The 13645-nt window shown below is 42.7% G+C and overlaps 1 protein-coding gene across 1 annotated transcript; it reads left to right on the top strand.

Moving 5' to 3' along the window:
• Nucleotides 1-397: 397 nt before the first annotated feature.
• LOC114355887 (tyrosine-protein kinase Src42A-like) lies at nt 398-13619 on the top strand. Its single transcript, XM_028308922.1, has 4 exons — nt 398-637; nt 6103-6259; nt 7261-7514; nt 10064-13619. Exons 1-3 carry the CDS (start codon nt 398-400, stop codon nt 7467-7469), a joined length of 606 nt encoding a protein of 201 aa, XP_028164723.1. The 3' UTR covers nt 7470-7514; nt 10064-13619.
• Nucleotides 13620-13645: the final 26 nt, after the last annotated feature.

The raw sequence follows: 13645 nt of genomic DNA on the forward strand, positions 1-13645 counted from the left end.
ATTTATTTCATTTTATTAATAGGAAATTGTCGTAGTTTTTTAATATCCGGTATCCGGCCGGATAGTGAGCTACTATCCGGTATCCGGCCGGATAGTAAATTTAGGCCGGATATCCGGCCTACCGGATAGTTACCGGATATCCGTTTCATCTCTACTTTAAAGCAGTCTAGAGTCCAAACGGACGCAGTGACGCAGAAAATATCCACAAAAATGCCAAAACTAACACCAAAGAGTCTGTAAAAGTATGTTATAGACTGCATGTGGATTGGATCCTTCCTTGTTTACTACTACTGCCCGTTTTCATCATCAATCCTTAATTTGTAAGTGACCATAGGGGGTGATACATCACATAACATAAATTTTGTTTTCGAAGGGGTCGCTTAAAAATTAGGGATTGATGGTGAAAACGGGCATACGTCCTTCCTACACCGATTTTGACAATTCTCATGTATTTGTAGGCAAAGGCCGTGGCCTCAAGCTGCAGCAGCTGATCGACATGGCGGCTCAAATCGCTGCCGGCATGGCGTACCTGGAGTCTCAGAACTACATCCACCGCGACTTGGCAGCAAGGAACGTTCTGGTGGCCGACGCCAACATTGTGAAGATCGCTGACTTTGGTCTGGCCAGGCTTATTAAGGTGAGTTGAGATGATGGAATAGCTGAGTTTGGAGACACTACCTGTCCAGCCTGAGTGTGAGTTTACATCAAATGCGCTCACTAGTGAGCGCGTTTAAAAAAAGTATGAAAATTTTTGTTTTTGAAAGTTTCCCGCTAGGGGCGCTGTACAATCCGTCATACATTCAATGTTTTTTTTTTACTACTAGTGAGCGCGTTTAATGTAAACTCACACTAGGCCCTCAGAAGGCCAAATCCTCCATTTTCCTCTGGGAGGGGTCATCATGATCCATCAATGGAGACTAACTTTCTTACTGATAAAAAGCTACATTATGTTTCCATACTAAACGTCACTTTAAAACGCTGTTCAACGAGTGTGCAATTTTTATTAGTAAATGAACTGATGAATGTAATATCAGTTAAGGCATTCAGAAACCTTGAAGGGCGCCGGCTGAAAATGCTCGGTGGGCGCCAGATTGTACGGTAGTTCACATGGAACACTGTGTCTTATACAGTTATTTTAAGTGCTATTTTCCAACGAAAATGTATAGTCTGATCAGCTGTCATCTAATGAATCACCAGTTTTATTGATTCAGAAATATGATAATTGACAGACTAATAAAACTGGACAAACAAATTGATGTGTTTGGGATAATTTATTTGATATTGTAATCGGCCACCGGAAATTAATCGATTCTCGTGAATAAATCTAATCTTAATCATATTCATTTATCAGATTGATAATCAAATAGGTCCATAATCAACAAGTTTTTAAATAATGACACATATTTTTGAGAAACGAGATAAACGGTCTTTCTATGAAAACATCAGGTGTTAGTTTAATCTTAAAGATTACCTCTTACAATAAACAGGGTCTCCTGACCTGATTAAAAAATATCAATAAAACTTCACATCTAAGCTAATACAGTCCTATCAACTTAAGCTGAGAATTGCATTTGTGTGAGTGATCGCCAAAAGTACCGTTAGTAAAACACATACAAATAAAATTAATGTTTTATTAAAAGGAAGTCTATAAAACACTTGCTACCAATTGGGCCGATGCAATGTAACAACACTTGACACATCCTTTTAAATAAATAAATAAATAAAAACAGGTCCTCGCTCAGCATATGCCAAGGCACGAAGTACCTCGACGCTGATATTCTGCGAGCACCGTTTATAGAGAGGGCGTACAGCCAGCCTTACAAAATACAACAAAAAGACAAACTTTATAAAATTACAAAATAAAAACAGACTAAAAACTTTTCGTTCACATCTTTAAAATACGTATTCAATTTGCATAAAATTTCTTTCACTTGGCTGCTTAATGGATTTCGTACAGGAAATTCACTTACAGTAGGAGCCATTTCACTAATATTTGGAACACAATTACATAAAATTACACGTATCTGCTACCAGTACCGGGGGTGAAGTGAAGTATGAAGCGGTGCGTGGCGGACGCGCCGCGCTTCAGGCCGCTTGCTATAAATAAACCGGTTTAAACCATGCGCGGGACGCGCGCCGCGCTTCAAGCCGATTGACACTCTACACTATCGGTGTGCACTCACACAAATGCAATTCTCAGCTTAAGTTGAGAGGACTGTACGTATCGCGACACATTCGTAAACAATGCATAAAATAATAAATAAGTCGCAATAATAATCTTAATAACAATCATAATATTGACCACAAACTATCAAATTGGCAATGGCAACCCAATTCAATACCAGCAAAAACAAAACAACTATGTCATAGGTAGCCGCAAAAGCACTTTAACAACACATACACACGATAACGTAACGGTGTTAAGGAAACGCGAAAGTGATTTTGTTACACCGCATCTCGCCGCTTTCCTCCTACACTGTGATGTCATCCAAGGTCGCCGCTAAATTATTTTATACAGGATGCCGGTTGGGTAATACTAATAACATGCGGTGATATTATTTGGAGAAGCAGCCTCCATAATCGTTTATTTATTTTACAAAAATAGTATGGTTTTTACACTTTTTACGAAATAACAAAATAAAAACAGTTTGAATTCTGTGTCTCTACGGTAACTAATGTTCCTTTGTAATAGTGTCCAATATAAACTTCTCACTTAGATTGCATTGTCACAATCTGATTCATTATCATCAGACTGCTCAAACACAGGCAGTGGCTGCCATTTATTTGTTTGGTACACTTTTCAAACAATTTACTTTCATCTAGAAAATGCTATTTGTCAGGAAGGCACACGCTCCTAGGCCTCACACCCACTGAGCCCTTTCATTGTCTATCCTCTTCCAGAAACTGCTATTCAACTCATATTTACGTATGTTCGTCAGATGTTTATTATCAGATTAACTCATTCAATGATTTAGGTTCACCCTGTATTGCCTACAATAGATCCGAACTATTTTTCAAACAATATGCACTCAGAAGATTTTCCGAGCCATTTGTGGTTACGCCAATAAATATTATCTTTGAATAATAGTGAACATTTCGATGCGATATAATCGGCCTTCCATTGACTCGACCACTGAAGTGGCTGGTTCATAATAATATCTACTTCTATTGCACGCGATCGTGTTGACTTATCGTCATTTTCTAGAGAATTCTTATTTAATTACATTAATAATTGTTATAATATAAAATTATATTTACGCAGCACACGTGCAGCAGATGAATAAATATTTTTAATTAGCTATGAGGAATTAAAGTATTGTTAACTTATTTCTTGTTAACTTAGCCTGGATGCATAATAAAATTGAGCGGAGAAACAATTATTTTATTGTTACAATTTTCCTGGAGACCTGTTTTTGAAGCCGGCTTCAAATCGCATGCGAATTCTCAAAAACGCTAATGTCGAACATTTATTCTGTGAATTTTGTAATGAGGTCAATGATCGAATAACAGTCCATATTGTTAAACTGACGACGCAATTCCGTTAATGTGAAAGATCATAAATTTTCAATTGAAGTCGCTAATTACCGTGACAGACAAAATAAAAATAGTAAATAGTTTCGGAAACAAGCTGAGCACTTTTCTTCGTCACTTGTTTAAAGAAGCAAAACCTCATTAATAGACATGTGCTATTCAAAGTTTATTTATGTGGAATAAAAAGGTGGAAGCCAATAAAAATTACAACTCTGCAGGTATCGTTTAATAACAGATGGGCAATTTGAAATTGCAATTTCAATGGTTCCATGCGGGCTCAGCCATGGGCGCTATCTAAATCGCTTCGAAGCATCGGCAGTCAAGGTTAGACGCGTGTTATGTGAACAAATTATGTTTCTATTAATAGCAGAACCTATTAAGTCCACTGGCGTAAGGCTGCGTTTCCACCAGAGAGGTGCGACGATGCGTAGCGAGGGATGTGTTTGTAAAGAACCAATCGCTTCATTTACCTCGCCTGGTCAGCACAGCTCGGGTGGAAACGGCCCAACGGAGTTAAGATTTTTGCGCATACAAAACAATCGAGGGATGTGTGCGAGTAATGTGTTGCGTGATTTGCGCATACTGTACCAGTCAGTCCATAGACGGAATTCGTTGGAAGTAGAAGCATTAATACGCATTTTCACAGCTTCGCTACACATCCTCGTACAACACATTTTCCTCGCACAGCTTTGGTGGAAACCCCCACACATTTTTACAGTTCCGCTACACATCCTCGTACGACACATTTTCCTCGCACAGCTTTGGTGGAAACCCCCACATATTTGTACAGCATAGCTAGACATCCTCGCACGACACATTTCCCTATGGTGGAAACGCAGCCTTACCCACATAGCTGCTTCAAGTTGTTTATTATCGACCAATTGATGTAAGCTTGCTCGAGTGCCCACTCGAGTGCGTTTTCATCGACTTATCTTGGTCGAGAGAAGAAACGTGTTTCGTTTATTGCGGGCCACACCTCATTGGTGTCCTCCTTATTTAAATATAAGATATTCTAGATAGAATATTGAACCCGCGATGTCACACTGCTATTTATATCTCACCATTAGAATAGCATAGAAATTACAAATTAAGCTTGTACTGTTGCAACTAAGTACCGCAATATGTCTTAGAAGGTACATTTAAATTTAATTATTTATTTATTTATTTAAATGTACCTAAGTTAGGGCCATTTCACACCCATTCAATATGTAGGTCATTGTTTTATAGTTTTTCCGTTTGTAGGCCTTTAATTCTGTATTCTATCGCGGTATTGGCCGCGGAAAGAACCTGGATGCGGGCAGCGCAGGACCGTTCATTATGGAAAGCCTTGGGGGAAGCCTTTGTCCAGCAGTGGACGTCATTTGGCTGGAACGAACGAATAGGCTAGATGACAAAATTTCAATTATTAGTCCGTCAGACAGATCATTAGAAAATATTACATTTCTTTCATAATTAAATAATAACAGTGCTACATCGAGTTGAAATGGCGCGATACGTCACGCTTGAGTAGAATTTTTACTCAAAAGTGACGTCACGCGACATTTCAACTCAATATAATACTGTAATTATTCGATTATGGAAAAAAATAAAAAATATGAGTCTTATATTTTCTAATTATCTGTCTTACGGACTAAATAGAATTTCGATTACATTACCCAGTCATCATCCCTATTGTGTATTGCCAAATTCCAGATCGCATATTTAAATAATTTTTAAACTTTAAATATAATCAAAACGTGAACATTATCAAGGGAACCAATCAATTATTTTACATGGACGATTGTATAACATCCTCTTTTAATGGAATGCTAGCTTTTATTACGGCTAATGAGGCTTAAATATTACAGAGAGCACGCTTCAGTGAATTCTAATTTAAAATATAATTTAATTATTATTACATCCCGAATTATAAATAACTTTATATGCACTATATTCATGGGTATGTATTTGTTAATAAGCTACAAATTACCCTATTTGAAAGAGAAAAAAGATAACAAATATTTCTGGATGTTTATCTATTTGAGATTAAGCAACGTTTGTACTATCGCGATCGGTACCAGACGACGACTTTGTTTCCGAATAATTAATTATTATCCATTAGGCCCGATTCGACCAAACTTTTATCCGAGAATAACTCCTGGTATAACTGGCACATTGACAGTTTCAGTATGGGAAATATGTCAAAACTGACGATTTATTCTGAGATTAATTACGATTATGCCCTACTCCAAATAATCTGGGACAATTTGATTGATAGTATCGGTTTTGGTATTTTGGGCCCTATTTGACTACTAGCGGCCGCCCGCGACTTCGTACGTGGAAACTTCCAACCCCCGTTTTACCCCTTAGGAGTCAAATTTTGCAAAATCCCGCCTTAGTGGACACCTACGTTCTAAAAGGAACCCCCATGCAAAGTTTGAGACTCCTTGAACTTGTAGTTTCTGAGATTTGGTGATGAGTGAGTGAGTCAGTCAGTGACCTTTCGCTTTTATAGATATAGATCATAATACGGCAACACTACAGCGGATACAAAAACGTATGGAATTCATGGTTTAATTTCTTCGTCGACAGGAGGACGAGTACGAGGCGCGAGTGGGCGCTCGTTTCCCCATCAAGTGGACGGCGCCCGAAGCGGCTAACTACAGCAAGTTCTCCATCAAGTCCGACGTGTGGTCCTTCGGCATCCTGCTCACCGAGCTCGTCACCTACGGCAGGATACCCTACCCAGGTGAGATGATAGGTCTAATGTAACTAAATGGTAGGAGGACGAGTACGAGGCGCAGTGCGCTCGCTTCCCCAAGTGGACGGCGCCTGAGTCGGCCAACTACAGCAAGTTCTCCATCAAGTCCGACGTGTGGTCCTTCGGCATCCTGCTCACTGAGCTCGTCACCTACGGCAGGATACCCTACCCAGGTGAGCGAGATACGCTGCTGGAAGTTAGGGACAAAGGACGAAGAAAAATAATTTGTAGGGAGCAAAAAATGTGGCGCGGTGGAGTGCAACTTGCCCTAGGCAGACACAATTCCGCGCACATATCTCGCGATTCCGCCAGCATATTTGTCCTTATACCCAGGTGAGATAGATATACTGCTGGAAATAGGACTCCTGCACGGATTTCTAAATCAACAGGTCCTGCATTGCTCGCATCTAGGTGCTTCCCGCAACCTTTAGTTCGTTCGTTCGTTCGTTTCAGCCAAATGACGTCCACTGCTGGACAAAGGCCTCCCCCAAGGTTTTCCACAATGAACGGTCCTGCGCTGCCCGCATCCAGGCTCTTCCCGCGACCTTTACCAGATCGTCGGTCCACCTAGTAGGAGGCCTGCCCACGCTACGTTTTCCAGCCCGTGGACAGCAACCTTTAGTATATTACGGCAACTTCTTGCGCGACTGTCCTGCGATGGAAGATGAGAGATCAAGATGTCAACGGGAAACGACAACGCATGCAACTGCTACATTCTATCTCGTCCCCGCCACCGTCATTGCAAGACGGTCGCGCATGAAGTCGTCGGTCCACCGAATGTTAAAATGTATTCAATACAAATACACTAGTATAGAACTTCTCGTTTCCCCCTCCCTTCTACTTCGATAAAATTGAACCGACTACCGAAGAGACGTCTCCTCAAAGTTTATCGCAAGCCAAATATAGATTTTATTTTATTCAGTCACCATAGCGTAACAAGTAATACCGATTGAACAATTTATTAAACTAAATGTATCTTCCACCCCCAGGCATGACAAACGCCGAAGTCCTGCACCAAGTGGAGCACGGCTACCGCATGCCGTGCCCGCCCTCCTGTCCCGCGGCGCTCTACGAGATCATGCTAGAATGCTGGCACAAGGACCCGCTCAAGCGGCCCACGTTCGAGACGCTGCAGTGGAAGCTGGAGGACTTCTTCACCATGGACAACTCCGAGTACAAGGAGGCCTCCGCCTACTGAGCCCGGCCCTCCCTGCCGCCCCACCGCCACGCACACTCGCATCACGTGAGTCCGCTTTGGTATTCGTAAAGTACGGTCGCCGAGCACATAGAATTTCGGCCAATGACCCCAAACTACCCTACCCATCCTTATCGCTCGCGCTTAATTATAATGCTGTCGCGACTGTGCGACGGGCGGCCGCAGTGAGTGTGCAAGCGCGACAGCAATATAATAACGCGTGAGCGATAAGGATGGGTAGCTTGGGGACATTGGACGAAATTCTATGTGCTCGGCGACCGGATTTTAGATTTAGTTAGGTCTTCTACTGACTATGAGACGCTGCAGTGGATAGACAACCCCGAGTTCGAGGAAGACCTCCGTCTACTAACCTACAGTCCCGGCCCTGACTAAAGCCCCGCGGTCTACTAGATCATGCTAGAATGCTGGCACAAAGACCCCCTCAAGCGCTGCAGTGGAAGTACAAGAAAGGCGTCCGCCTACTGAGCCACTCCGCCACGCCTACTTTGATCACGTGAGTCTATTGTCCTCATCCTTCCCCGCATCTCTACGAGATCATGCTAGAATGCTGGCACAAGGACCCGTTCAAGCGGCCCACGTTCGAGACGCTGCAGTGGAAGCTGGAGGACTTCTTCACCATGGACAACTCCGAGTACAAGGAGGCCTCCGCCTACTGAGCCCGGCCCTCCCTGCCGCCCCACCGCCACGCACACTCGCATCACGTGAGTCCGCTTTGATATTCGTAAAGTCCGGTCGCCGAGCACATAGAATTTCGTCCAATGACCGCAAGCTACCACATCCATCGCACACTCACTGCGGCAGCCCGTCGCACAGTCGCGATAGTAATATAATAACGCGTGAGCGATAAGGATGGATAGCTTGGGGTCATTGGACGAAATTCTATGTGCTCGGCGACCGGATTTTAGATTTAGTTAGGTCTTCTACTGACTATGAGACGCTGCAGTGGATAGACGACTCCGAGTATACTGAGCCCGGCCCTGACTAAAGCTCCACAGAAACGCACGCTCGCATCTTGTAAGTCTATTGTCGTCCCGCCCGCGGTCTACTAGATCATGCTAGAATGCTGGCACAAGGACACTCTCAAGCCTTGTAGACCTGGTACCTTTGAGACGCTGCAGTGGAAGTACAAGAAAGGCGTCTACTGAGCTCCTTCGCCACGCCTACTTTAATCACGTGAGTCTATTGTCCTCATCCTTCCCCGCATCTCTACGAGATCATGCTCGAGTGCTGGCACAAGGACCCGCTCAAGCGGCCCACGTTCGAGACGCTGCAGTGGAAGCTGGAGGACTTCTTCACCATGGACAACTCCGAGTACAAGGAGGCCTCCGCCTACTGAGCCCGGCCCTCCCTGCCGCCCCACCGCCACGCACACTCGCATCACGTGAGTCCGCTTTGATATTCGTAAAGTACGGTCGCCGAGCACATAGAACTTCGTCCAATGACCCCAACACTCGCTCGCACACTCACTGCGGCCGCCCGTCGCACAGTCGCGATAGCAATATAATTACGCGCGAGCGATAAGGATGGGTAGCTTGGGGTCATTGGACGAAATTCTATGTGCTCGGCGACCGGATTTTAGATTTAGTTAGGTCTAGACAACCCCGAGTTCAAGGAAGGCCTCCGTCTACTGAGCCCGGCTCTGACTAAAGCTCTACAGAAACGCACGCTCGCATCTTGTAAGTCTATTGTCCTCCCTTCTGTCCCGCCCGCGGTCTACTAGACAATGCTGGCACAAGGACACTCTCAAGCCTTGTAGACCTGGTACCTTTGAGACGCTGCAGTGGAAGTACAAGAAAGGCGTCTACTGAGCCCCTCCGCCACGCTTAGTTTCATCACGTGAGTCTATTGTCCTCATCCATCCCCGCATCTCTACGAGATCATGCTAGAATGCTGGCACAAGGACCCGCTCAAGCGGCCCACGTTCGAGACGCTGCAGTGGAAGCTGGAGGACTTCTTCACCATGGACAACTCCGAGTACAAGGAGGCCTCCGCCTACTGAGCCCGGCCCTCCCTGCCGCCCCACCGCCACGCACACTCGCATCACGTGAGTCCGCTTTGATATTGATAAAGTCCGGTCGCCGAGCACATAGAATTTCGGCCAATGACCCCAACACTCGCTCGCACACTCACTGCGGCCGCCCGTCGCACAGTCGCGACCAATTTAAAATTTAATCGTTTGTGATTACGAGTAAAGGACTTCCTATATTAGCGTCTTTCAAGCGTCGTCGTTTTGGAAGCGCTCGCGCAACGTCCAATTATGACGCCAATGCAAATATTAGTTTAAAGAGAGTTGGTGCAGCACGTCGACGCTACGCAAGCGCTGGCGATACGACGACGTTCGAAAGATGCTTAAGGCGAGAGTTCTTAAGGCGTCCTGTAAGTTATCAAATCGTAATCAATCTTGCTAGTTTCCCAGGAAACTTTCCATAACAGATACGTTCCCTTGAATTAAGTTTTTTGTTACTTCCTTTGCAAAATTGTTTAGATGTTCCTCTCCCCCTATTCTAAATCTAAACATTCACTTCCCAGAAAAACCTAAAAAGTTGCCGATTACTAACTCGATCATCCCTCCACAGACTCCAGGCCTGTACCACATGCCGCCGGAGCTGCAAATGCTCCACAGCAGCGCATCCATGCAGCATCTGCAGATGCACCAGCTGGCGCACCAGCCTGGCCTGCCGCACCACGCAGGCCTGGCACACGCCGCGAGCATGAGCCATACGGCTAGCCTGGGCCATGCGGCTGGTATCCACGCAGCTGGTATTCACGCAGCTGGTATTCACGCAGCTGGTATAGGCCACGCGGCCGGTAGCCATGTGGCCGGTATAGGCCACGCAGCGAGGCCGGCGCCCAAGCGGCCGCTGTGCCACCACCACGCGCCGCGCCACGGCACGCTGGCACACACCTACCGTGCGCCCTAGCGCCACCGGGTATATGACGCACGCCACTCGACACACGACCTGACACGCTTAACACCTTCTGACGACACCACACATCTGTATTTGATGACGTCACGTCACTGTCACGACGTGTAATGTCAGCTTGTTACTAATAATATTTATTTTCAAATTAACTGTGTTTACATCCCTTTTGGAAACTTTTATGAACACGATTGTTGAATGGGAAATATAGTTTGCTTCAAAACTAAATCGAGGTACATAATCGCACATGTGTATGCGCGATCGATATTTGTATTAACATCTCAGCTTGTTTGAAGCAAACTATACCTAAAAATAAGGTTTTGATAATGGATTTATTTCGTATAAGTTATTTTCTTGAAAAAAAGTGTCATGTACCCAAGTCTCTAGTCTCAACGCTTACAACCGCTTACACAGCCCGGGAGCCGCCGGCGGACCGGCGACCGCGACTAAACGCTCAAGGGAGGGATATTCAAGTTACGATTTACCCTAGGATCTGAATTCTTTCATTTTTACTATAGTGAATCAAGTTGGTGTACTTCGTATAGTAATAACTGACGCCCTACTGCGAAGTGAAGTTCGAAACGTTCGAATATTCTCTGAATCTGCAACCGTCGCTTCGCGGCAGGGCAACTTTTTGGAATAGTACTCAGATGGAAGTCGCAAACGGAAATTTACATTCCCGTCGTAGTAAAAATAATTATGCTTTTTGTGTGTATATGAGTATCGGGACATGATCGTGACACAAAGAGTTTGCGGCTTCCCACGGCTACGTAGACGTAATATCTGCGACCGATAATAAGTTTAGTTACTGTTAAGACAGTCTACGATTTCTCTAAATGTATTTAGCGTACCATAGGTTAACTTACAGTTCGAGTGTTGAATAAGCCTCTTTACTAGATGTTCGTCGGTATAATATAAACGGTTCGCTTTCGATGTTGCACCGCTTCGGTATCATGAATCGGCATTATTTACGTACAGTATAGTTCAGTTGAATACGCCTGGATGTCGTTGGTTGCGCGCCGGCCGCGTGTCAAGTGTCGGGCGCCGCGTGTGCGTGAAGGAGGAACTCTAGGATCGGCAGGGAATCGTGCTCAGACACGATCATGAATGATTACGTTTCGAAGAGGTATTAATCGATTAGGTATCTCACTTGCGTATACCATGTTTAAAGTAGAATATCTTGGTGATAGATGCCAAATAAACCTAATAAAGAACTGAATTTTATATACATATTAACTGTTCTGAGGGTATTTAGACGTTAGGCTTTTATTTATGTAATTTAAAACGCGGTGAGCTTTTTTTATCACCGTACGGATCTAAAAGCGCATCCGCATTATTTATTTAGTGTTTAAAGTGTATCTCGTGTATTGGGCTCCCGTTCAAACCGTCTCATGCTCAACTTCATAAGTTCCGTATGAACCAAACTGATATTTCATTTGTGCCAAGACTTTTAGTTTAAGCGAAAGTTTAGTGTTGCCACATATTATAAATCAGTTATGGTTTACCCGATAATTGTATGTATTCCTTACGAATAAGTAAGACGCGATTGGCCTAAGTAAATTAGTATTTTTCAATGTGTAGGTTTTGTATCCTAACGTTTTAGAGTTAATAAGTGTATGTATTTGTACTGGATTTTTCGATGCACCGTTGAGGTCGTAAAAACATTATCATTTGTTAAAATTGCACCTTATTCGGAAGGCGGCAAAGTGCAATATTTATGTTCAAACAAACCCGGTGCTTACTATATTAACTACTATATGTGACGAGAGTTGTATGGACTCGCGCGTTACTTTTATCACATCCTCAGAACATTTAACAAAATAACTATTTAAATCGAATGAAAGTATGATGATTATTATATTACCAATTATTTTATAACAGCGAGAACTGTTTAACTTGTAAATTGGTCTTCTCACATTCACATGTAAATAGTGCAGAATCTAGAATTGGTTATGAGTGATATTAGGGTGTTGATATATGTTCAAACAGTATAGCAGTTTCGTAGTCCGCTCTTGACTCGATCATTCCATTCGGAACGCAATATGTTGAAAGTTGTGACATACACTGGACGCGTATGTAATGTATCTAAATTTCGATGTCAAACAAAATGCAACTATGTCGCACAAAAGTATTCATTTAAATCTAATCATAAGGTGCCTAAGTATTTGCATTTTTACGTCACAAAGTATTATAATGGTCTCTCAACGAGTAGAGTTCATGTCATTTAAGTGCTGGAATTATTTCGGTGATTTGCGGAGAACGTAATCGAATGTTTTTGATATTGTTGGCTTCCTTGGTACGTTTCATTTCGATCTCTCTAAGCCACCGCATCGATATGGACTACTACTCGTCAACAGACCACATAATCAATGCACTGTGGATAGAGCACGATATGTTATGTATAGGTATGAAAGTTATTAAATTATCCTGGATTTATAAATTACTCGGTATAATATTCAGACTTGAAAGAATCGACTAATGTATCAAAGATGGATTGGGAATGATAGTTGTTTCACGACATAAGACATATTCCAACTGGTTTATTTACTCCTGTGTATTGTATAATTTATTTTTAATTTAATTAAGTTGTAGCTGTATAAATACGCTTTAGGCTTACGCTTTATCGGAATGGCTAAGTTCGCTACGTCTATCTTATACGGCAATATTACAATTATATTTGATTTTATTAGTTAGCCAATTTTAAATATTTTTCGTAATATAATATCGCCATCACAATAATAAAATAAAATGAGAATCGATAAGACGCTTAGTGTAAGATGTGAAAATGTGTGTTAGATATTTTTAACTAGATTTATTTAGTAATTGTTGCTGTGTTACTCGACATCCACACACGGTTTGCAGTTCTGTACAGCTGTACAAAGTTCGCGTCGCGATTGTAGGTGAAGTCAAAAATTCAACTTCGACTGATGTTAGTTGATACTGTTTGACATGAATGATAAGGTCTTATTACCTCCGAGTATCAATTAAATCTATGTTAAGTTCTCTTGCTCCGGTATCACACTGTCATAAAGTACTATCGGTACCTATCGCTCCACAACCCTCATTCGTTCGCAACCATTCATTTGATCTCCCATTCATCATCGGATATTACAAATCTGTGTATGACAGTGTAATACCGGTATGGTTATTATTATGACTATTATATTTCACTTATTTGTATAGATTTTTTTAACACAACAATAAATATAAATGTGAGATATCCATTGTTTAATTTGC

This window comes from Ostrinia furnacalis, unplaced genomic scaffold (genome assembly GCF_004193835.3).
Source record: "Ostrinia furnacalis isolate ACB-3 unplaced genomic scaffold, ASM419383v2 OfSCF2568, whole genome shotgun sequence".
NCBI lineage: Eukaryota > Metazoa > Arthropoda > Insecta > Lepidoptera > Crambidae > Ostrinia > Ostrinia furnacalis.